The sequence below is a fragment of the Anabrus simplex genome, chromosome 1 (genome assembly GCF_040414725.1).
Source record: "Anabrus simplex isolate iqAnaSimp1 chromosome 1, ASM4041472v1, whole genome shotgun sequence".
NCBI classification, from domain to species: domain Eukaryota; kingdom Metazoa; phylum Arthropoda; class Insecta; order Orthoptera; family Tettigoniidae; genus Anabrus; species Anabrus simplex.
In genome coordinates, this window is record NC_090265.1 from 145,295,612 (window position 1) to 145,322,803 (window position 27,192).

The following is a 27,192-nucleotide window of genomic DNA, read 5'->3' on the forward strand; positions in this document are numbered from 1 at the left end:
CCAGTATTCGGGAGATAGTAGGTTCGAACCCCACTGTCGGCAGCCCTTAACATGGCTTTCCTTGGTTTCCCATTTTCACACCAGGCAAATGCTGGGGCTGTACCTTAATTAAGGCCACGGCCGCTTCCTTCCCACTCCTAGACCTTCCCTGTCCCATCGTCGCCATAAGACCTATCTGTGTCGGTGCGACGTAAAGCAATTATCAAAAAACTAGCAATGATCTGAGTGACTTAGACGGTTAAGGCGCTGGCCTTCTGATCCCAAGTTGCTGGATTCGATCCTGACTCAGTCCGGTGGTATTTGATGGTGCTCAAATACGTCAGCCTCGTGTCGGTAGATTTACTGGCACGTAAAGGAACTATTGCAGGACTAAATTTCGGCATTTCGACGTTTCCGAAACCCGTAAAAAATGTAGTTAGTATGACGTAAAACGAATAACATTATGATTTCGGGTGTACTTCCCATTCATTGGGTGGTGAATTTAAGAAATTATCTACCACTTCAAAACTAAGGCAACAAGTTATGTTTGTGTTTCACAGTTCTCATGAGAGCGAATAAATCGAGGAATTTTGCACCTTAATTTATTTTAAAATATTCAAAATGATGCTAGAAATATCATTTTAACAGTTTTATCACATATTTTCATCTATCCAGCGAAGTGAAATCTAAGAGAAAATGTTATTTGACGAATTGAAATGTCTAAATAATCAGCTTGTTGGTCTCAACTTTCAGCTCGTGGCGAAATGTTAGGTTAAGTTTACTTCAAGGTTCCCGCTCACGTTCTTGTTCTTGTGAAGTAACGTGTGAAACATGGCCACAAAAATGTTCATATCTACTATAAATTTCAAATTCGATTCTCGTATAGTTTCGAATGGTAGCTACTTAAGTTTGGAAAGGATTAGTCAGACAGTTGTGTAGCATTTCTCAACTGTAACCTCTAAAAAGGATATTACTCTTGTTAAAATGCTATCAATTATTATTATTATACCTTGAACATTTCACTTCTTGTAACCTGTAAACATGTAAAGCAGTAGCAGTTATAAAGAACATAACGGAATGGTTCATCTGAGTCCATGGTTTCGCTTTCGGCTCTCCGTCACGCGGTATTGGAATGAACGAATTAAATGAACGAATCAAATGAACGAATCATTTTCGTGAATCGGTTCAAATGAATCGGTTCTTCTAAAAGAATCAGATTCCCCATCTCTATACTACACGCTCACCTTTTCTTGAGCCCTGAGCTCGCTAGTGCTGAATCGGTAGACCTCGGATATCTTCGACATACATTTTGGCAACCTTTGAAACACAAACTATGCATCACCGTGCGACATCTGGCGTACACTTTACGAACTAGTACTGATGTTGTTTATACAGCAAAGCCAAACTATATAATTCATGCTAGGAACAAGATTCGAATCGAGAAATGTTATATAATGTTAAATAATGTATGTGTGACAGAGTTGTTGGCGTAAGATAATAAATGTTTAGAAAATTCATATCGATCGATCATATTATCGATTCAATTCAGATTTCATTTCCATCCAGTTGGCAGTATAACCGGAACCGTCAGCGCCGTCAGCGCTCCCTCTTTACCCCTCACCCCGTAAAAATCTGGCTCAAGAAAAAATTCGCGTATAATCGCTGTAACTCTACGAAGAGAACGAACTCGATCACCAACTATTGTAAAATGTGAGATTTTTTGTTATGCACACTTGTGCACATTTCTTATATTAATTTTTTTAAATACTCCCTTTCCCTTTAAATCAAAAATATGTGCATAGCATATTTGATTTGTGGTAAATTTTTCGTGTTAAATTACCACATACACATTCCTCTCTATTGGTATTCCTACAAATTGACAGTCAAACAAAGGAGTCAACAGAAAGAAGCCAAATAACCTTGGACATACATAACCAATAAATAACAGGCTGCCAGACGTTCTTCGAGAAAACAAGAAGTGATAGTAAAACACGGATTATTTAATACATCAGCATATTCACGTGGGAAAGTATTTAAGTAGGTTTAAAATAATGTCAGCTGTCTCAGATTTAAAAATGATTCAGAATTGGGACGACAGTGAAATAGTCTCCATAGATGAAGCTTTGGAAGTAGAGGATGAAATCAGGAGTGAAAATTCCCAGAAATCTAAAGAAGAAGCTGATTCGGATATATCTCTGGCACAGAAAGCAAGAATTGAGAAGAATAGACAAAGGGCCAAGATGTTGAAAGAGAAAAAGATCATATCTCATCCTTATGCAAAAGTGTAAGTGACTTCTTTACTATTGATTTATATAATAGTTCTTGAATTCTTTTTTTTTTTTTTTACGTATATGAATAGGCTTATTTATTTTCTATTGAGTTAAGATCAAGATGAATTAAATATGACACTTCATAATGTAATTTTTGTCTCCTCTTGGTAGATAGTTCGTTTTTCATTTTTAATTGTAGTATTGTAGCCTATTCTCAAAAAAAAAAATGGATTTACTTATTAAGTGTATGTCTTGTTCCAATATGAAGGGAGAGTAGTCCTGTGGAAAAGAGTATCATCAAAGTACAAAGCACAAAATTTATTGATACTGGTGGTGGGTTTCTCCTGGAGGAAACTGATGTACTAGAACAAGGAGCCCAGGTAAGCTATTCACAGTTCATTCTTGAATAATAAAGTGATCGATTTGGCTACTGCTTTTAAAATTGAAAAATTTCTTCCAGGGAATCCTTAAACCTACACCAGGACCTATCATCAAACCAGATCAGCCATCGTGTCTTGAATGTCAGGAGCAATTTGTGGATTCATATCTTTTTCAAACGTTTGATCATCCTGTCTGTGATAGTTGTAGGTGAGTATGTACAATATAGTTTAGTATGAACTAACTTTCCTGTTGTAAGCAAGTTGTATATCACTGCACTTAGGTCTCTTTTTCTGGTACCCAATATCTTGTAAGTCCATGCACTGCAGACATCTGATGGCAATTCAATTTCCCATCAGGAAGTTGACAGAACTGAAGAAACGAGATTTGCACTTCTAGAATGGCACATGGCCTACAGGTTCATTCAGCCTGCATCAATAATAAGTACCAGGTTAATTCCTGAGGGCAGAAGCGACCAGGCGTAGGGCTAACTGCTCTATTCCACCAAGTGCTGAGATCACGGAAAGTGGCCTGTATGGAAATAACTTTGCTTTTGTTACCATTACTTTACATCAGTTTGTCTAGGACTCAAAACAGTGATCAGCTATGGGACTGTTGCTACAGTGCCGTGCCCATATTTCTTGTTTTCATGAATACGTAAAGTAAATGATCAGACTCACACCACCACCTGATCAGTACCATAAAATGTAGCATAGCACAAGGATAAATGAGCACAAGTGATACTGCAAACTGCATAGCAATGTACCAACGCCAAGGGGATGTGCATGTTCTGGAATGAGAAAGTTGTGCGGTGCTTGCCAGGGACCCTACCAGCCTGCCCTTAAAAGTATTCTTTTGATATATAAAAATTTAAGCTGAGACTATGTCATTCTGGAAAATGTGACCATTTTCTGTATTTCTATTGGCCAGAGCAGTTTGCTATTGTCTCCAATAGAGCGTGCATCATGTACGGCCACAGGACTGCTACATTCGGTGAAAATAACAAAACCGTGAAGCTTGAAAGTGTTGTGTCATATGTCGGATGTCTCTGCGACGTAAATGTACCGTATTAAATGAAATTCACCGTTTCTTAGCCAGATCAATGTTTTGTCACTAGCCAATGATCTGACCAATCTAGACCGGTGGTCTTGTCACCAGCCAGAACTGTCACAGGATATAGTTGAGCATACATGAAATAGAAGCCTTAAAAACACAGTTTGAAGACGCAAGTCGTGAATGTCGGGACAAATCTTTGATCATCCTATCTGTGATAGTTGTAGATGGTTTGGTAAAATATAGTGAAATAATTGTGTCAGATTACATAAAGACGTCATAATTGTATACAAAGATTTCAATAGAAAAGGAGAATATCGATGTTATAACAGAAATTAGTAGTTCTTGGAAATATTCATGAATAAAAGCAAGCTTGAGACAGGTATGGAATGTTGCAGGATCACCATTAACCACACTTAGTAAAACCATTGGTAGAAGAACTAGCATGTAAGAGCACATTGTACTGGGTACTGGAAACAATGCAGCTTTTGTTGTTTGTGATTGTCAGTTGCTTGGACAATGCTACCACCTGTTCGTCTGCAACACCATTGGTTGTTGTAGATAAATGAGGTAATCCACCTAATCAGTACAGTATAAAATTGGTATTTCAGTTTATTTTAATTATGGTACTAGTATAATAAAAATCTTCCGGGCTGTTATGCCATGGTCCACAGAGGAGTGGACCATGGCATAACAGCCCGGAAGATTTTTATTATATTGACACCGGCTGTGAAAGCCTTCATACTTTTATGGTACTAGTTTTGGCCTATTGCTGTTAAGCCATCATCAGTCATAAGGTCTTAAAATACTTAGAAAACTAATTGGCCACACATATAATAAAAATAGATAGCATAATACTTGAAAATAGTTTGATCTAATATTCAATATAAACTAAAATAAGTCACTAAAATATACACTAAAATAGGTTGAAACTAGTACCATACGGTAATTAAATTGAAATGCTCATTTTAGGTGGATTACCTCATTTATCTACAATAATTATATTGTCATCAATACGGAACATGAAAATTATAAACTTTGACACCATTGGTTTTGCACGACAAGACACCGGCACGTTGAGCGACATGCCACAGTAGCACATTCTATCTTCGAGAGTTGGGACAATGTTTTTTTTGTTCTTAATGACTATGTCAGTTGCTCGGACAGTGCCACCACATAGTTTGTCTGCACTTTGACAGTGGACAAACCTGGGATTTTTCATTTCTTGCTGTGTGCCAAGACCACTGGTTTGTTTAGGTTAGGTCTGACAAGTGACAAAACCATTGGTTTAGACAAACCGCATATTTTAGGTGTATGTAGGCTATTTATCACTATGGTGCACCATGGTTGGCAGTGACAATGAATTAAATTATAAAGAGTGATGTCACATTAAATTATTCAGCCAATAGCAGCGGTCTTCCACCTGCCTGTTTTCCAGTATGTCATAGATTTATGATATTTTGCTATGAAAGTAATGTAACAATTTGGGGTGGGTTGGTGGGTCTCCAGTACTGGCAATGAACACACTATCTCTGCTACACATTACATTTGCATCCTAAGTTGCAAAATAAAGTGACGGAACAGTGTTCCAGCTCTTCCAACTAATTAGTAACTGCATCACTTTAGACTAGGATATTCCAGACACTTTCATTATTCCAGTCCCATCTAGAATTTTTTTGCTGTATGTAAACTTATGCTAAATCATGTATCATTCATTGAGAAAGAGATGGTGATGTTGACTGAGCTTGCTGGGTAAATGCCATTGAACATTAAAAATTTGATGCACTGTAACAACATTAGAAAACTCCAGCTTTCTTTCCAATAACCAAAGAATTATTACTGGTATTTATTCAAAAAGTATTGTGTGTGGACTTTTTCATCAAACTGTGAAGTTAAATATGGATTTTTTTTTTTTTTTTTGTACAGTTGGCTTTATGTCGCACCAACACACATAGGTCTTATGGTGATGAAAGGATAGGAAAGGGCTAGAAGTTGGAAGGAAGCAGCTGTGGCCTTAATTAAGGTACAGCCCCAGCATTTGCCTGGTGTGAAAATGGGGAACCACGGTAAACCATCTTCAGGACTGCCGACAGTGGGGTTCGAACCCACTATCTCCTGAATGCAAGCTCACAGTTGTGCGCGTAATTCTGCATTTACTTGGAGTATTTCACCTAACCTTGCTCTAACGACTGCAACAAATTTGGCTGTGTAAGCCAGTGCGAAGGTGAGGTGTAATCAGATGATCACTCAGCTGCTGTGCATAGGTTGTTCGCGAGACTGTTTTTTTTCCTTTCCTCGAAATATTGTAGCATTATATTATGTAACCACTGACAAGGCACATGTGGATTATGTAGAAAGAAATACTTAAAAGGTGGTGTTAGGTCTTTCTTGTACAGTCCATCCATACCGTCACGTTATTTCTAACCATTCACCGGGTGAGTTGGCATGCAGTTAGGGACGCGCAGCTGTGAGTTTGCATTCGAGGGATAGTGGGTTGAGCCCCACTGTTGGCAGCCCTGAAGATAGTTTTCCATGGTTTCCTATTTTCACACCAGGCAAATGCTGAGGCTGTACCTTAATTAAGGTCACGGCCGCTTCCTTCCCACTTCTAGGCCTTTCCTTTCGCATCATCGTCATAAGACCTATCTGTGTAGGTGTGACGTAAAGCCAGTTCTAAAAAAAAAAAATTCTAACCATTCATTCCTCAGATGACTGCAGTTCTGTAACACTAAAATGAAATTAGGCACAAAAGAACTTCCATGTTTTCTCAGGTTAGGACGCATACTGAGGAAGGTACTGAAAAGGAAAAGCAAAAACTGTGACCGGAAGGCTGGGGGAAGAACATTCATTTCTCCACTCATCAGCAGACGAATGGTTAGTGATGTAGGTTTAATATAACAATGGAGAAATTTAATTCAATCCTTTTGATATTATTAGAGCAGTTGAGCAAGATCATCATAAAATAACATCAGTTTGCTAAATATATAGGCTATATATATTTTTCTCTTCGGCTAAAGAGGTGATTTACCCTAATTTAGGTGTGCTGATGAACCATGTGAACCATTTTTGCCTATCACGTACAGTTTTTTGCTATTTGAAATCCAAATTTGACATATTGTTGTAATATTGATAGAAAACAACATAATAGAGAATATATGTAATTTTAATGGGAAATGATCAAATTGCAACGAATATACATAAAACGTAACATGTTCATTGCCAGAATATATGAATCTCATTACAAGAACACTATTGTTCGCTACACTTTGATGTGAATGAACGCTGTGTTGATTTGCGTTTTTGTTCCTCAGTAGTGTTATCTCGCACTAGACAGAAACATTAATCTGACATCATGGAGACGTCCCATCACCCCGATACCTTCGTTCCATTTCCTTTATGTCCTGATGGAACCGCTTGCCATGTTCCTCGCTGAATGCTCCTAAATTTTCAAGAAAATAATCCAGATGACTGTGCAGAAAATGTAATTTTAAGCTCATGCGGCAACCTTATTTCTAGAAGTTGTACGGCATGGTTTCCACAATCTGTTGGTAGTTGAAATCTTTAACATTACCCAGGAATTTCCTACAAACATCCTTGAATGATTCCCATGCCTGAAGCTGTGTTTCCTTCATCATCGTACTGAATGTCGGGTCCTTCATAAGCTACCGAATTTGGGGGCCGTCAAAAACACCTTCCTTAATTTTGGCAGCAGACAGTCTGGGAAATTTCTGACAGAGGTACCAAAAGCAGGGACTGCCTCTATCCAAACTCTTCACATACTGCTTCATAATTCCCAATTTAGTATGTAAATGGGGCAATAACACACTTTGAGGATCAATTAATGGAAGATTTACAAGGGGTTTTTTTTCTCTCCAGACACGAACTGTTTCCTCTTGGGCCACTCAGACACTAACCAGTGATGATCCCTGTCCTGAGAGTCCCACTCACACAGAAAACACGGCAACTTTGTATATCTTCCTTGCTGCCCTAATGTGATACCGCACACTTTTAAATCACAGCACAGTAACCATCTGTGTTCATTGTAGTTCATTTTCTTCAAACGTCATAGATAAATTGTGATAGTTTTCACAAAGAGATGTTGAATGGCCGACTGGCACTGAAGCAAGTTTATTTCCATTGTGCAGAAGAACACCTTTGAGACTTCTTTTACTGGTATCAATAAAGAGACGCCAGTCCTTTGCTTGGTAAATAGTTCCAAGACGATGAATCAAGCCAGATATATCACAGCAAAACATAAGTTCGTCTTCGGGAACAAAAAACTGCTGGAATTCTTCCCCCCGATTTCTGTAACATTATGAATTTGTCCCAGGAAGTAAATTTCTCTCTTTTAATCTTGATCCTAAAAGTTCACTCTTTTCTTTAGTGAGGCCTAGTTCACGCACCAAATCATTTAAGTCACACTGATTATAAAGACGTGGAGTTTTATCCTCAACATCCGGTATAATAATAATAATTTTGTGTGGCTATTTCTAGCCGGTGCAGCCCTTGTAAGGCAGACCCTCCAATGAGGGTGGGCGGCATCTGCCATTTGTAGGCAACTGCGTGTTATTGTAGTGGAGGATAGTGTTGTGTGTGGTGTGTGAGTTGCAGGGATGTTGGGGACAGCACATACACCCAGCCCCCGAGCCATTGGAATTAACCAATGAAGGTTAAAATCCCCGACCCGGCCGGGAATCGAACCCAGGACCCTCTGAACCGAAGGCCAGTACGCTGACCATTCGGTCAACGAGTCGGACCTCAACATCCGGTACAAAGGTATCATCACCATCGTCCGCACTTTAAGATGATGAAGACACATTCTCTGGTAACTGTATTGGGGGTTTTTGGACAGGAATATCGGGTCCATGTGGTACAGGGGTGTATGGCAGATAGAAGGCAGGGATACACAATGTGCTTTTTTTTTTTCGTATTGAACCCAAACACTTTACATACACAAAAATAACATTCGTCATAATGATTTCTTTGTTCCGCCCAGCCATTGGGATTCCGAATGGCATTGACGGCAACAACCCATTGTACCATTGCCGCAGATTTTCTACACACATTTTACACACAATATGGGGTGCGAAATTCTTGTCCTGATCACCTAACTTCATGTTAAAATATGCCAAGTACGGGCTTTTTATAAAATGGCTTCTGTCCTTTAATTGTATACTGGCCACATACATAACAAAAAGAGTTGGGATTGTTCACACTTTTTTTTGCCTCCAAACCTCACTGCCACTTGCCATTTTAACACAAACTAACTCACTTATTCACTCAATAGACTTCAAGTGCACATTGTAACTTGTAGACAAAGGCGTGACACACGTTCTCAGATTCTCCTCTCAGACTATGGAGAAATGCGATCTTGGTGTTATGACCTTGTCTGACATTGTGCACGCGCGAAATACAACTGTTCTAATTGTTCTTCCTACCAAGCTCGATAGCTGCAGTCGCTTAAGTGCGGCCAGTATCCAGTATTCGGGAGATAGTAGGTTCGAACCCCACTGTCAGCAACCCTGAAGATGGTTTTCCATGGTTTCCCATTTTCACACCAGGCAAATACCTGTACCTTAATTAAGGCCACGGCCACTTCCTTCCCACTCCTAGACCTTCCCTGTCCCAGCGTCGCCATAAGACCTATCTGTGTCGGTGCAACGTAAAGCAACTAGCAAAAACAAACAAAAAAAATTGTTCTTCCAGTGTTCCTGTATGATTACCAACTCCCCTTCGAAAAAGAGCACATACAGTACAATACTTTCTCTCAGACATGTCCATACCTGCATTCCATACAACCAATCCAAACCTCATTTACAGCAACAAAGCTCCATTCGGATAAAAATGAGACGGACTTGTGACAAATCTGTACGTGATAGGAAACAACTGGTATTATTTTTTACATAAGGACACTAAATGTAACGTATATCACGTACAATTACTTTTGCCGGAAAGTCTTCACTGGCCAGTGTAATTTTTTCATACAGCCTGTTTCATGTCACAAACCCGAAAGAATATTATGTCTAATTTCATATCTGATTATAAATATTTCAATCTCTGGCTGCTTTTTGCCATCTCTCATCACTTATCTATTATTAACTTGAAACCTTCAACCTGTCTACATATATCAGTATAATTCTAATTTGGTTGTGTTAGTTTATAATATAGTGATTTGTTTCTTTTGATAAATAGAGATCCTGAAGATAAACATTCCCTGATCACAAAAACAGATGCTAAAAATGAATATTTGCTGAAGGATTGTGATTTGGAAAAGAGAGAACCTCCACTGAAGTTTATTGTTCGAAAGAATCCACATAATGCTCGCTGGGGTGACATGAAATTATACCTCCATCTACAGGTAATCTAGTCGTATATTTATAAAATGTTTAAGTAGGAGAAAGTTAATACTATTTATGTTAAAACAGAAAATTTGTAAATACATGTGTTAGTTATAACAGTATTGTAGAACTAATGGGAACTAGGCTCCTATCCATTTGAAATCCATGTATGCCCTCAAGGAGATAAATGAGATGGCAGTTGTTCCCTTCCCTCTGAAGATTTATCTTCCTTTTTTTTTATAATTAAGTTCCACTGCATCTTTTTCAAACACAGAACCTCATGAATTTCCAGATGTTGTACAATATTGGGAGTAGTCAGTGCTTGGAAAGGTGATAACATGTTGCTGGCCACCCTTCTGGCAAATAATGGCTGTTCTGTAATTCCTTACCTTCAACTTTAGCAAATTGTCCATATCCTAGGATTGGATAATGGTTATGACTTTAAGCTAAGCTCATTAATATAACTAAGTACATTCAGACACTAGAAAAGGTATTTTATTATATTCCCCAAACCAGGCATTTATATTTTGAAAGTAACTGAAATTAAGTACGAAGAAAGACAGGTGATTTGCTACCTTTACAAGAACTTCCATGTTCCAACTCCAAAGATAATGAAATTAAATGTACCAACACGAGGCTGATGCATTTGAGCCACTTCAGATATTACCAGACTGAGCCAGGATCAAACATGCCAAGTTAGACTCAGAAGGCCAGCGCCCTACCAGCTGAGCTACTCAGCCTGGCTAATTGTATTTTATGTCTTTATCTAGTCCATTCTCTTTCCTTAAAATGTGGTGGTAGTTGTTTGGCAGTAGAAGAGGAGGAGGAGGAGGAGGAGGAGGAGGAGGAGGAGGAGGAGGAGGAGGAGTGAAAGGAGAAGGTGGTAGTGTTTCACGTTGGTATCAACAACATAAGGCAAGCAGGTATAAGTACCAACATAGTTGGGGATGTGCAGGATCTGGTTAATGCAGCACGGGTGAAGTTAAGGAAGCAGAGATTATCAGTGGAATGCTGTATAGGAGGGACACTGACTGGAAGGTGATTGGGGATTTAAATGAGGGTATGGAGTGGGTATGTGAGGAAACTAATTTCCAGATCCTAATGGGTGGGTAGGAGATAGGGATCTGCGCTCAGATGGCCTTCGCTTAAACCGCAGTGGTACATATAAGTTAGGAAATTTGTTTATAAGGGTTATAGGGAGGTAAATTCAGGGAAACGGGGTGGTCTAGGGAGCGTTGATAAGGGTACAGGGATCTGGAAGTTAAGTAGGGATGACATAAAAATGTTAGTGCTGAACTGTAGAAGTATTGTAAACAAAGGAATAGAATTAAGTACTATAATTAATAGATATATACTTACCAGATATTGTAATAGGAATTTAATCATGGCTGAGAAATGATATAATGGATGCAGAAATATTCTCAGGGAACTAGAATGTGTGTCGTAGATATAGGATACGAATGGTAGCAGGGGGAGTATTCATTCTGGTGTTAGAAGAATTTGTAAGCTACAAAAAACTTAAAGATGACGAACATGAAATTCTAGGTGTAAGGCTCATTTCTAAAGATAATATTGATATTTAGAAATTTCATGATCTGTATTGAAGTGGAATTACAATAATTGAAATTAATAGGGGTCCTCCTATTGAATACAAAGATTTATTAATGTGAATTAATCACATGTCATTCACATGAGGTACTAGTTTCAGCACTAAACTTGAGCTATCATCAGCCAACGAGTCAAATCAGGCAAACACAATACAAGCTTAAAACACACTGACATCTGTATAGATTAATATTAAATAAAATATGGTACATGATGATATTGCACTTCAGTATAAAATCCTTTTAAAATGACGATGACCGAGCTCGATAGCTGCAGTCGCTTAAGTGCGGCCAGTATCCAGTAATCGGGAGATAGTGGGTTCGAGCCCCACTGTCGGCAGCCCTGAAGATGGTTTTCCGTGGTTTCCCATTTTCACACCAGGCAAATGCCGAGGCGTACCTTAATTAAGGCCACGGCCGCTTCCTTCTCATTCCTAGGCCTTTCCTATCCCATCGTCGCGATAAGACCTATCTGTGTCGCTGCGACGTAAAGCAAATAGAAAAAAAAATGATGATGACTCCGTTGTTGTATACACATGGTGGTGTGCCCAGCTTGTATAAATCTTTAGTTCTTTGATCTTGTTGAAATTACGCTGCAGAGTTTAATGTCATGTGAAATTAACACTTTGTTTGATCTGTGGTTTGGTTCCGAAAAATAAACGTGCATGTGATGAACTTGGTTAGACCCAAAGAATTAATTCTCACTTCAGTATGGGGTTTTGGAACCTGGAGAAGAAATTAAAAGCCGAATTAGGCAAAAGATAGGAAGGAAAGACTAAAAAGAAATGTCTAGAAATGACGAGACACGAACTCGCCTTGAGCAGCCTGTTTGATCGGCAGATGGAGCTGGACTGATGGATGCTATCATGAGGTAAAGGGCGAGGCGGAGGGGACAAGAGGGGAAGGGAGGAGTAGAGGCGGAGCGACTGTCAGGGAGCTAAGGTGGAGCAGAAGGATGTGCTAGTGGGGGTAAATGATGAGGATATATATTGCATATGGTTTGAAAGATCGAGTTGTTTTTAGGCGGTCTAATATTTTTTAACCATTTAATTGAGAGATCAAAAAGAATATTAGATTTCTTGGAAATTTCATTTAAATTATAGGTAGGGTTGAAATATTGATCGCAATGAATGAAACAATTTTCGACAATGTTCATGATTGGCCCTTTGCTGCTTGAAGTATCTCAAAATCATGTTCTATGTCAGTGAACTTATGATTAGAGTCGTGAATGTGTTGGACTATAGCAGAAAACTTCTTATATCTTACTGTGTTGATATGCTCCGAATATCTGGTTGTGAAGCTGCGTCCTGTTTGTCCCACGTAAGAGGCGCTGCTGTCAATACACTTGAATCTATAGATTCCGGATTTAGAAAATCTGTTAGAGGTATTGACAGATGCTGAATTGTGTATAATTTCTGAAGTCCTATTATTAGTTCTGAAGAAAATTTTTACGTTATGTTTTCGAAAGAGATCGGTGATTTGATGGACATCATTGAATGTAAAAGTAGATGAAATGGTAGTTTTAGGTTTTTCTTTTGTGAGAGCAGTCTGAGGCCAGTGTCTGAATTTATTGATTATCTGTTCTATAGATTATCTGTTGTAACCATTAAATTTGGCGATTGCCCTTATAGTGTTGAGTTCGTTATTGAGGTCTTTCTTAGTCATAGGTATTGTGAATGCACAATGAACCATGCTGTTATACGCTGCACGTTCGTGTGTTTGGGGGTGTATGGAATCTTGATGAATAGTATTGGAAGTTTGTGTCTTGTTTTCTGAAGATTCTATATGAAAGAGCAGATGGGTTTCTAAGAATAGTTAAATCCAGAAAATTAGTTACTTTATTATTTTCAGATTCAAGTGTGAATTTGATATTGTTTAGTTCTTGCAGGGTAGAGTTCGCATTCTTGATTTATTCACTCACTAGCTGATGTACCCGTGCTTCGCTGCGGAATTCTACATTGTATACAGAATTCTAGGTTAGGTAGTGTACACGTTGTGAGTAAGATTGTATTAAATTGCATAGCTCTTAAACGTTACCCTAGAAATGCGACGGGGAAGTCACCAAACGTCTCTTCTCATATGAAGACTGGGTTAGGAAATTTTCATTGTAACGGTAGGCCCGCTTGCCTACTATCAATCACAATCAAGTTGGGAAGTTTTCATTATAATTTGTAGGCACTCAATCTCTGCCTGCCTTTTTACATCCTCAAAAAATACTTTCTTAGTAGTTTTCCCAGCTGAAATGGACATAGGTCATTATAATGACGTCAGTAGGAATGGCACGATTAAAAGCAATACTTCCATATGAAATACTCGATCAAATGAAAAATCACACTTTTTCTCACTTTTAACGAACAGTACTACGCTGTTGGTCTAACAGTCCAGAGTTCCAAAGCTGGAATGACCAAGCCGCAGACAGCTGTGATCCGTGAAAACTCTTCGTCTTTTTCGGCGGCGGAGGATCGAATAGTGGAGAGTCCCAAGCCCGAAAACTATGCTCTTTTGCTAATGTTTCCTAGGAGTACCTGATGAATCGGAAAATCTCAATTCACTACACTGGCGGCGTAAAGAACTATCTGAATTGGAGACAAATTTTTCCTCCAAGCCAGTGAAGAAACCCCCTCCTCAGTGCTGATTTGAACTTAGAATTTAATAAAAGTGAAGAGGAAGAAGCTTTTCTTAAGAAACAGCTTTTCAGAGTTTAATTTTAAGTTATTTAGCAAATTGTGGTGTTATAATTTGGAATAGGCCTAAATTGTAATTCTAGACCAGGTCATACTACTACCACTACTACTACTACTACCACCACCAAGTGAGCCTTTAGCTTAAATGTGCACACTGCTCATTCAAAACAGTGTGCCAGTGTAGGGATCAAATAGCTGGAGTACTATGTTGAACCAGTGTGTTATGTACCAGCAGTATCAGGAAATGTATGTAACAGAGGAATGGCATGCTAAAGAAGAAAGTTTTCCAACTCCCCAGCTATTTCCTGCCAATATTCAGTCAGGCTGTTATACTTGGTACGCAGCAGTAATCCCATATATCGGAATTTAGTGGCAGCATAAGAGACAAACAACATCGCAACAAACATTGGTCAATATAATGTTATTGTTGATCAATTTTAAGAGCTTTCGATATTGTAGGCCTTCACATTTTGTTTTCTTCCGACTCTGAAATACCAGTCTTATAATAGTCAGTACGGTAAAACTGAATAAAACAGAATGATCGGAAATTGTATTCTCTCTAACCTTTGTTATGTAGTACTTTTCGATAGGACCAGTAACATAGATACTTAAAAATTAAATATTTGATACCTTCCCCTAAACTACAATTTCATCCAGGGTGAATAAAATTGTTTATAGCTTAGACTGTACTGTAGCTTCTCATTCCCCGTCTCTATTATACCGATTTTCATTAAATTTTGTTCACCCATTTTCTCGTGATGACGTTGATATGGACTTAGCAACAAAAATACAAATTCACAAATATCTTGGTTATCATAGCCGGTAGAGTAAAAATGTATAAGACATAAATGATCGGAAATTCAATTTTATATAACTTTAATTATGTAATATTAATCGATAGGGCCACTAATAATATAAATATTTGAGAATTAAATTTCAGGCCTTCCCCTAAACTACCATTTCACTCAGGGTGAACAAAATAATTTATAGCCTAGATTGTAGAGGTTCATCCCCTGACTTTACACACCAATTTTCATTAAATTCCCTTCAGCCGTTTTCTCGCGATGCGTGTACATACATACAGACAGACAGAAATTACAGAAAAGTAAAAAGTGCATTTCCTTCTCACTGTGGACATGACTGATACCGAAATACCATTCTTTTCAAATTCTGAGCAATGTACAGACAAAACTCTTATTTTATATATATAGATTATAACAAATGTGTCGTCAACGCACCTGGCCCAAATGAGGATATTTGGAAAAGTGTTATTATTTATTTTTGTGTATTCCAGAAAGTCTAAGTAAATGTCCGCTAGAATTCCGGATGCAGGTGATCCCATGGCCAGTCCATTTTGTTGATAGATGGTTTCATCAAACTTAAAGAAATTATTGTTAATGACCAGTTTCAGAAGAGAAATAAAATCTTGTATTTCTAATTTGCTGAGAGAACTCTGTTTGTTTAAGTTATTTTCAATAATGGAGGAGAGTTTGGTTGTGAGTATGCTTGGGTACATATTTACTATGTTGAAAGAATGAAGGGTATGGTTAGGTTGTACATTAAATGACTTCATTTTATCAATTAGTTTGGTGGTATTTTTGATGAATGTTTTAGGGAGAAATTGATGGTTCTTAGTTAAAAAATGTTGAACAAATTGAGAAACTTTATGTAGAAGGCTGGGTTTGTACTTAATGGGCCGGATAGGAATGTTAACTTTATGTATTTTAGGGAGGACTTTAACTGTGGGTAAACCTGGGTTCATATTTAATAGTTTAGATTTCTCTTGATTTGTAAAAAGAAAGGATATATTCTTTAATGTTTGTTTTAATTGTCGCTGTATTTTCTGTGTAGGATCTTTATTGATTATTATAAAAGTCCCATTGTTAAAAAATTCTTTGGTTTTAGATACGTAATTAGCTTTGTCCATGATAACTGTAGTATTTTTTTTATCCGCTTTTGTGATAACTAGATCGTTATTTTTAATTTTATTTTTAAGTTCAGCGATTTGTTTATGTTCAGAGGTAAAACTAATGACATCAGAATTGATAGGGTGGGTTTGTTTTATTTACGTTATTAGAACTGAACATCTTATACAATTTTCTTTTTACTTCAGATCCAATTTCATCCTGATCTTCTAGCGGCATTTTATTGATTGTAGCTTCCGACTCAATAATCAAGTTAGTGGCTGTGTTTATTTCATTCATATTGGGCCAGTAATGCTGTGGGCCTTTCGCTAAGATGGTGGTTTCTTCCTTGGTTAAAATTACATTTGAAAGATTGACTACAGGAGGGTGGAAATTCTCAATTTTCTTTGTAAACTGGTCTCTATGGGCTGATTTTTTGATGCAGTTCTGTTCATTTTTAATGAGCTTCAGTACTTCAAATAGCAAACAAAGGGCCAATCAGGAACATTGTCGAAAATTGTTTTGTTCATTGCGATCAATATTTCAACCCTAACTGTAATTTAAATGAAATTTCTGAGGAATCTAATATTCTTTTCGATCTCTTAATTAAATGGTTAAAAAATATTTGACCGCCTAAAAACAACTCGATCTTTCAAACCACACGCAATATATATGCTCATCATTTACCCCCACTACCAAATTCTTCCACTCCACCTTAGCTCCCTGACAGTCTCTCCTCCCCTCCTCCTCGCCCTTTACCTCATGATTGCATCCATCAGTCCAGCTCCGTCCGCCGATCAAACAGGCTGCTCAAGGTGAGTTCGTTTCTGTTCATTTCTCGTCATTTCTAGACATTTCTTTTTATTCTTTCCTTCCTATCTTTTGCCTAATTCAGCTTTTAATTTCTTCTCCAGGTTCCAAAACCGTATATTGAAATGAGAATTAATTCTTTGGGTCTAACCAAGTTCATCACATGCACGTTTATTTTACGGAAGCAAACCACAGATCAAACAAAGTGTTAATTTCACATGACATTAAACTCTACAGCATAATTTCAACAAGATCAAAGAACTAAAGATATGTACAAGCTGGACACACCAACATGTGTATACAACAACGGAGCCATCGTCATTTTAAAAGGATTTTGTGCTGAAGTGCAATATCATCATATACCATATTTTATTAAAAATTCATCTATGCAGGTGTTAGTTTGTTTTAAAGTTGTATTGTATTTGCCTGATTTGACTCGTTGGCTGGTGATGGCACAAGTTTAGTGCCGAAACTAGTACCTCATGTGAACGACATGTGATTAATTCACGTTATTAAAAGTCTTTGTATGAATAGGAGGACCCCTATTAATTTCAATTATTATAAAGATAATAGGCAACTTGATGTCTTTGCGAGTGTACAGACCGAGAAAGGGTAGTGCTTACGCTGATTCAGAATTATTTGATAAGATAATCAGTTATGTGGGAAACGGTATGGAAACGAGCATGATTGTAGCGGGTGATCTCAGTTTACCAAATGTCAGTTGGGAAGATCATGCGAACGACGGGAAGCATGACCAACATATGGCAAATAAGTTAATATGGGAAGGGCAGCTGATTCAGAAAGTGATGGAACCAACTAGAGGGAAGAATATTCTGGATGTCGTGCTAGTAAAACCAGATTGAGCTCTATAGAGAAACCGAAGTAATAGATGGCATCAGTGATCACGAAGCTGGTTTCTTTTTACATAGTTAAAATTAAATTTGATAGAAAGGAAGGTATTAAAATTAGGACATATGGCTGATTAAACAGGTATGAGGGAGGTTTTAAAAAGTAACATGATCAGTGAAAAACGGTAAATAAAAATGTAAACAGACTCTGAGATGGGTTGAAAGCAATTGTTGAGGAATGTGAAAACAGGTTTGTACCTTTAAAAGTGGTAAGGAATGGTAAAGATCCACTATATTATAACAGAGAAGTAAAGAGACTAAGGAAGAGGTGCAGACTGGAAAGAAATAGAGTTAGGAATGGCTGTGGAAGTAAGGGGAAATTGAAGGAACTTGCTAGGAAATCAAATCTAGCAAAGAAGTCAGCTAAGGATAACATGATGGCAAGCATAATTGGTGGTCATACAAATTTTAGTGAAAAGTGGAAGGGTATATACGGGTACTTTAAAGCAGAAACAGGTTCCAAGGACATCCCAGGAATCATTATTGAACAAGGGGAGTGTGTATGTGAGGATCTACAAAAAGTAAACGTAATCAGTCAGCAGTATGTAAAGATTGTTGGATACAAGGATAATGTCCAGATAGAGGAGGTGACTAATACTAAAGAAGTATTAAAATTTACCTATGATAACAATGACGTTTACAGTAAGATATAAAAGTTGAAAACTAGAAAAGATGCTGGAATTTATAAGGTTTCGGGGATATGCTAAAGACAGTGGGTTGGGATTTAGTACCGTATCTGTAGTATCTATTTGATTATTGTTTGCATGAAGGAGCTATAAAGGAAAGGGTGATAGACATAAAGCTGAAAATTACAGGCCAGTAAGTTTGACATGCATTGCAGGTGAGCTTTGGGAAAGTATTCTTTCTGATTTTATTAGACATGTTTGCAAAATTAATAACTGGTTTGATAGAAGGCAGTTCGGGTTTAGGAAAGGTCTTTCTTTCTTTCTTTCTTTCTTTCTTTCTTTCTTTCTTTCTTTCTTTCTTTCTTTCTTTCTTTCTTTCTTTCTTTCTTTTATTCGTATCAGAAGTATCAACCTTACTTACAGATATTTAAAAAAGACATTTTATCTACATTCCTACTATACAAATATACAGTTCTATTAGACAGTCACATTATTAAAAAAACAACATGATATCTACATTCCTACTGTACAAATATACAGGTCTATTATACAGACACAGATAAAGCAACAGTTCAAGAGCTAGATAATTCTTGCCCAGTATTGGGCGACGTCAATGGCGTTGGGGGAGGCTGCAATCAGGTCTTTCATAGTGCACATTGAAGAACATAAAACACACTGACATAGATGTTGGATCATCTGCTGCTCTCCGCAATCACAAAGTGATGAATCACTTGAGCAACCCCACTTCTGCAAATTTATTTTTGTTCTGCCGACTTCTGTGCGCAGTCTGTTAAGGGCTTTCCATACGGTCCACTTCTCCTGGTGTCCACATGGAAGACTTTCCTTCGGCTCTGTTCAGTTGGAAAGATGGTTGATTCTTTCTTTCCACATTTTGACCCTACCATTCTTTGCTTTCCCCTCAAGGTTAACTGATGTGCAGAAAAAACTTTTTCTAGATTTTAGCCTCTGTGTGGCTGGGTGGTACCATAGAGAGGATGTGCTTCTGAAGAAGATGATTGGAGCCTTTCTTTGTTAGCTGCTACCTCCCTACAAATCTCACCGGGAGCAATACCAGCTAAAAGTTGGACCTTCTCAACGGGTGTAGGTTTCAAACATCCAGTAATGATCCTGCAGCTTTCGTTTCGAGCGATGTCAACCTGCTTCGTATGAGCTGACCTGTACCAAACCAGATTCTCCTCCAGAGTAGCATAGAGCTAGAGCTGATGTTCTAATTGTTTGTGGTTGTGCTCCCCCAACTTGTTCCTGATAATTTTCGTAGAATGTTGTTTCTAGCAGCTATCATTTGTTTTAAGCTTTGGCAATGTTTCTTATATGTTAATGTGCGATCCAGCATAACTCCCAGGTACTTCGGTGTAAAGCAGTGTTCCAGTAAGTTCCCTTTCCATAGTACTTTGAGTTTCTGAGAGGCCTGTGCATGCCGCAGATGGAACGCACAGATTTGGGTCTTAGCTGGATTTGGTTTGAGTTGGTTTTTCTCATAATAGCTACCTAGCTTTCTAATGCAGCAGTTAAGTATCTACCAGTCAGTAGGAAAGGTTATTCCACTGAAGCTCAACTTGTAGGATTCCAGCAAGATATAGCAGACATTCTGGATTCAGGAGGTCAAATGGACTGTATCGCGATTGACCTATGTAAGGCATTTGATAGGGTAGATCATGGGAGACTACTGGCAAAAATGAGTGCAATTGGACTAGACAAGAGAGTGACTGAATTGGTGCATACATGCCAACTTTCCCGATTTAGGCGGGAGACTCCCGATTTTCGACAGTTTTTCCCGCCTCCCGATTATTCTATCATTTCTCCCGATTTTAGCTTATTTTTTAGTGAACTTCAAACATTTATTTTCAAATCCCGCAGTTTCAGCTTTTTTACGCCAGTGGCCGGAAATCCTTCACTCATTGGCTGCTTTCAAACGAAACATCGACGTTTATGAATGCGAGAAATGTTCGCGAATGTACGATGTTTATTGAAACCTTTATATCGCGACGCGTGTATCGATTGTCAATCTCTCGTTCTGGCGTTCTATGTTGGTGTTCGTTCACATCAGTTTAGCAGTTCAACAATGATAAAGGTGTTTTAATTTATTCCACCTATTCAATACTTATATTATCACGTATAGTTGTTACATAATTAAATTCTTAGTTACATGGGACATGTTTCGCCCTCAATTAAGGGCATCTTCAGCCTAAATACAATAATCAAAAATACAACTAAATTAAAAGTGGACGTTAAATACAATCATCAAAAATACAACTAAAATAAAAAGTGGAAGTTAAAAGTTTAGTCTGTTCTTAAAATTCAGAACAATAAAATTGTGAAAAATGATAAAATAAAAAGATGCTAATGGAAAACTGTCTTATGATTAAACTATAATCTTGTCAGAGACTAAAACTTCTATTAAAATTCGAATTAAAACAGTTCATATAAAATATTGGAAAATCAAAGTGGTAGTAATAAAAAGCCAACGACATGAGGGCGTGTACACAAGCATAAACTTGATTGTCATGAATACAATCTTTTCAAGGCCGTTGATGAAATTCGTAGTAAGTAAGGCAGAAGCATCTATTGAAAAATTGTAAGAGGCCATTAGCACCGGTAGGTAATAAAATGGCTGAATCCTTGCCAGAAATGTCAACAGATGCAGAAATAAGTTTTCTGTAAGAAAAGGAAAAGAAGAAATAAGAAATTGAACGTAAGGAGAGAATTCAGTCTTACATAATTTTGAAACAGATGAGGACTTACATGTAAGTGGAAGTTGTTATTTCTTAACTACTGTTGAGTTGGTTGCTGCCCGTCTGTTGGCTCTAAGTCTGGTGTTATAACTGTGCTGCAGAGGCGGTAGCGAACTCGGAGGGGAAGGAATAGGGGAGTGCGGAAGGGAGGAGAGGATGGGTGGAGTCAAATGTGACGAGGCTGACAAAGGGGCGGAGTCAACTGCATTGCTGGAAGTAGGCCTAATATCTGTAGGTATGGGAGGAGTATTAGGGTTTGAAGAATTAAATATATTAGGTATCCTAAATTTATTCGAACTAACTGACTTTAATAATTTCGGCATTAATTCATGTAACATACTTTTATTGTCCGTGGTTTCATTGAGATTCTTTTGCTTATTGTACGTCTGATCTAAATAGATGTATAAACTTTCTAATTCATTCAGCATTCTTCCTTTTTGTATGTTTCTAATTATCGTTAAGTCTTTCTCTATGGATTCAAATCTGTGGCCAGTCTCCCTCATATGCAAACTCATCGCTGAGTATTTCCTATGTTTTTCCGCGTTAACATGTTCCATGTATCTTGTCATAAAATTTCTCCCAGTCTGTCCAACATATGAAAAATTACACTGAGTACATTTAAGTCTGTATACTCCCGATCCTAAATAACGATTCTTATCATAATTAACTTTTTTATGATTAAAGAATATGGACTGGTTAGTATTAGTAGTTTTAAAAGCTATATTAAAATTATGTTTCTTGAATACGCTAGTAATCTGGTGTATAGCTGGATTATTAAAAGTGAATGTAGCATACTCAGTTTTTTTGGTCTTTTCTGGTATCAGATTCGTAGATAATTTGTTCTTAATTTTATTGATTAATTTGTTGATCATTTCTATTTATGACAAGATACATGGAACATGTTAACGCGGAAAAACATAGGAAATACTCAGCGATGAGTTTGCATATGAGGGAGACTGGCCACAGATTTGAATCCATAGAGAAAGACTTAACGATAATTAGAAACATACAAAAAGGAAGAATGCTGAATGAATTAGAAAGTTTATACATCTATTTAGATCAGACGTACAATAAGCAAAAGAATCTCAATGAAACCACGGACAATAAAAGTATGTTACATGAATTAATGCCGAAATTATTAAAGTCAGTTAGTTCGAATAAATTTAGGATACCTAATATATTTAATTCTTCAAACCCTAATACTCCTCCCATACCTACAGATATTAGGCCTACTTCCAGCAATGCAGTTGACTCCGCCCCTTTGTCAGCCTCGTCACATTTGACTCCACCCATCCTCTCCTCCCTTCCGCACTCCCCTATTCCTTCCCCTCCGAGTTCGCTACCGCCTCTGCAGCACAGTTATAACACCAGACTTAGAGCCAACAGACGGGCAGCAACCAACTCAACAGTAGTTAAGAAATAACAACTTCCACTTACATGTAAGTCCTCATCTGTTTCAAAATTATGTAAGACTGAATTCTCTCCTTACGTTCAATTTCTTATTTCTTCTTTTCCTTTTCTTACAGAAAACTTATTTCTGCATCTGTTGACATTTCTGGCAAGGATTCAGCCATTTTATTACCTACCGGTGCTAACGGCCTCTTACAATTTTTCAATAGATGCTTCTGCCTTACTTACTACGAATTTCATCAACGGCCTTGAAAAGATTGTATTCATGACAATCAAGTTTATGCTTGTGTACACGCCCTCATGTCGTTGGCTTTTTATTACTACCACTTTGATTTTCCAATATTTTATATGAACTGTTTTAATTCGAATTTTAATAGAAGTTTTAGTCTCTGACAAGATTATAGTTTAATCATAAGACAGTTTTCCATTAGCATCTTTTTATTTTATCATTTTTCACAATTTTATTGTTCTGAATTTTAAGAACAGACTAAACTTTTAACTTCCACTTTTTATTTTAGTTGTATTTTTGATGATTGTATTTAACGTCCACTTTTAATTTAGTTGTATTTTTGATTATTGTATTTAGGCTGAAGATGCCCTTAATTGAGGGCGAAACATGTCCCATGTAACTAAGAATTTAATTATGTAACAACTATACGTGATAATATAAGTATTGAATAGGTGGAATAAATTAAAACACCTTTATCATTGTTGAACTGTTAAATTTTCAATACGGACCTAAAATGAGGTTTATAACATGTAACACATCAGTTTAGTCGATTCCATTCTCTTTGGTCGATTCTAGAGACTTGTCGCTAGATATTGAGTGTTTCTTAGTAATTTAGTGACAGAATTTCAATGATAACTACTATAACTACTAGTGACTTTTCTAGAGATTTTACGAGCCATTTGGAGACAATTCAGACTAATTTTTATTTATCTCGATATAAATAAAACAAGAGTTTTGTCCGTACATTGCTCACAATTTAAAAAGAATGATATTTGTGTACCGGTCGCGACCATCCATAGTAACAAGGGGATATGCACGTTTTAATTTTCCGTAATTTCTGTCTGTACGTACGTGCGTACGCACGCTCATCACGAGAAAACGGCTGAAGAGAATTTAATGAAAATCGGTATATAACGTCGGGGAATAAGTCGCTACAATCTAGCCCATAAATAATTTTATTCACGCTGAGTAAAATGGTAGTTTAGGGGAAGGCCTAAAATTTAATTCTCAAATATTTATGTTATTATTGGCCCTATCGATAAATGCTACATAACTAAAGTTATATATTATAAAATTTCCTATCATTTACGTCTTATACATTTTTACCGTACCAGCTATGATGATAGAGATATTCATGGACTCGGATTTTTTTGCTAAGTCCATATCAGCGCCGGGGTACGTGAAAATTGGTGAACAGATTTTTATGTAAAGTCGCGGAATAAGGAACTACAGTCTACGCTATAAATAATTTTATTCGCTCTGTTCAAAATGGTAGTTCAGGGGAAGGTGCCAAAAATTTAATTTTTAATTACCTATCTTACTGGTCATATTGGAAAGTACTACATAACAAAAGTTACAGAGAATACAATTTCCGATTATTTATGTGTTATTAAGTTTTACCGTACCGACTACAATAATATTGGTGGTGATGGTGATTAAATTGTGAAGATAATTATAAGAATGAGAAAAAAGTCATGAAGGAACAATTGTTTAAATAACACAAGAGATTGTCATGAAAGAAAGGAGGATTCACTTGACATTGGATGCTCTAAATCACAGATTTGGAAGAAAACTGAGTGTGAAGGCCTCCAATATAGAAAGCTCATAAAATTGATCAGCAATAACATTACATTGACCATTGTTTGTTGTGATGTGCTTTGTGTATTCTGCTGCCATTTATCTCCGATAGATAGGATTACTGCTGCGTATTGAGTATAACAGCCTGCCTTAATATTGGCGGGAAGTAGCTGGGGAGTAGGGTGTTGGATCTCCCTCTTCTTTAGCATGCCATTCCTCTGGTTCATAAATTTTATGATACTACTGTTACGTAACACACTGGATCAGCATAGTATTCCAGCTATTCAATCCCTACTCTGAGGCAGTGATTGGAATGAGCAGTGTGCACACTTAAACGAAATAATTACACAGGAGTATTCGCGGCTGTCTGCAGCCTGGTCATTCTAGCTCTGAAACTTTTGAACTGTTAGATCGACACCGTAGTACATTCACAATGAAGTATTTATTTATTTTCCACCTAGTCGATACAATGATTGCCTAAGGCAATTTTTATTGGTCAAAAGTGGTACATGTTTCGTATATTATCAACATCTTCAGCCACATAACACAGTTTAGATGAAAAATATAAAATTGACAAAGTAATGCTTTAGAGGAAGTGTCCTTGAAATTAACATAATTTCAAGGACACTTCCTCTAAAGCATTACTTTGTCAATTTTATATTTTTCATCTAAACTGTGTTATGTGGCTGAAGATGTTGATAATATACGAAACATGTACCACTTTTGACCAATAAAAATTGCCTTAGGCAATCATTGTATCGACTAGGTGGAAAATAAATAAATACTTCATTGTGAATCTATTGAAGTGCGATACGGACCATGAAGCTGATTTTATGTAAACCGTAGTACATTTCGCTAAAAGTGAGAAAATGTGCTGTTTTCATTTTTTCGAATATTTCATATGACAACATTGCTTTTTATCGCAACATTCATACCGGCATCATTGTAATGACCTATGTTGACTTTAGTTGGGAAAACTATAAGGACAGTCTTTCTGACAATTCCGTAGTGAAGCACGGGTTCATCAGCTAGTTATTTGATCCAAATAGCATTGCGCTTTGCATAATCGCACGGGCACTTGGTGCAATATATTAATCTATGCATTTGCTAAGTAGCCTAATGGCATCTAAGTGCATGACTGATTCTCACATGCGTTCATACTATTTTCAGCAGGCTTATCAGGGACCGATCATCTCACTCACATACTTTCTGTGAGGGAATAGAGATGTGTAATTTTTAGCCTTGTAGTCTCGTATAGCTACAATCGGGCTTTGAGACAATAAGTATTATAAATATATTGTAGTACTGTATTGTGCAAGACATGTAGAATAAGCAGTGTTGATCAATTGTATCTCCTGATTTTTCCTGATTTTCATATCAAAATCTCCTGATTTTTGGTTTTGTAAAGTTGGCAGGTATGTGGCTATATTTCTAGAAAATAGAACTCAGAGTACGCAAATCTTTATCTGACCCTGTAATAATTAAGAGGGGAATACCTCAAGGCAGCATGATCGGACCTTTATGTTTTATAGATATGTCAATGATATAAGTAAAGAAGTGAAATCAGAGATAAGGTTTTTTGCTGATGATGTTATTCTGTAGGGAGTAATAAATATAAGTTGTTGTGAGATGGACAGAAGGCAATGGTATGACGATAAACAGGGTTAAAAGTCAGGTTGTGAGTTTCACAAATAGGAAAAGTCCTCTCAGTTTTAACTGTGTTAAAGGGGTAAAAGTTCCTTTTGGGAATCATTGTAAGGACCTAGGTGTTAATATAATGAAATATCTTCATTGGGGTAATCACATAAATATGATTGTAAATAAAGGGTACAGATCTCTCTCTGCACATGGTTATGTGGGTATTTAGGGGTTGTAGTAAGAATGTGAAGGAGAGGGCATATAAGTCTCTGGTAAGACCCCAACTAGAGTGTGGTTCCAGTGTATGGGACCCTCACCAGGATTACTTGATTCAAGAACTGGATAAAGCAGCTCGATTTATTTTGGGTGATTTCTGACAAAAGAGTAGCGTTACAAAAATGTTGCAAAGTTTGGGCTGGGAAGACATGGGAGTAAGGAGATGAGCTGCTTGACTATGTGGTATGTTCTGAGCTGTCAGTGGAGGGATGGTGTGGAATGACATCAGTAGACGAAAGATCACAATATGAAGATAAAGTTTGAATATAAGAGGACAAATTGGAGCAAATATTTGTTTATAGGAAGGGGAGTTAGAGATTGGTATAACTTACCAAGGCAGATGTTCAATACATTTCCAATTTCTTTGCAATCATTTAAGAGAAGGCTGGGAAAACAGCAGATAGGGAATCTGCCTCCTGGGTGACTACCCTAAATGCAGATCAGTAGTGACTGATTGATGCGTATGAATAGATAAAGTTAACAAATGAAGATTTTTCACATTCAATCGGAATTACTGACATAGTTCTCGTATCAAAGTTTGTATTATACAGTCCAGTACACACTAGTTTCTTTAATAACTATAACACTGGTATTTGTTGGTTATTGCATCTGAGAAGAAGATAGTATAACCTACTAGACTATGTTATGTTCCTTATTGTCCCTAAAGTTTTTAATTTTGATGATGTTCTTGAGTCTCAAGAAGTATCATAGTTTTAGTTGTTTTTGTTTGACCTGTTTCCTCACTCATCTAGAT

At 37.2% G+C, this 27,192-nt stretch overlaps 1 protein-coding gene across 1 annotated transcript in view; it reads left to right on the forward strand.

Moving 5' to 3' along the window:
• The first annotated feature begins 1,671 nt into the window (after positions 1 to 1,671).
• Positions 1,672 to 27,192, forward strand: part of Xpac (DNA repair protein complementing XP-A cells homolog Xpac) — a 49,181-nt gene continuing 23,660 nt past the window's right edge. Inside the window, exons 1-4 of the mRNA XM_067157554.2 lie at positions 1,672 to 2,263; positions 2,518 to 2,629; positions 2,710 to 2,837; positions 9,873 to 10,038. Of these exons, the coding sequence (XP_067013655.1) occupies positions 2,031 to 2,263; positions 2,518 to 2,629; positions 2,710 to 2,837; positions 9,873 to 10,038 (639 nt within the window). The 5' untranslated portion in view covers positions 1,672 to 2,030. The remainder of the gene's footprint in view (positions 2,264 to 2,517; positions 2,630 to 2,709; positions 2,838 to 9,872; positions 10,039 to 27,192) is intronic.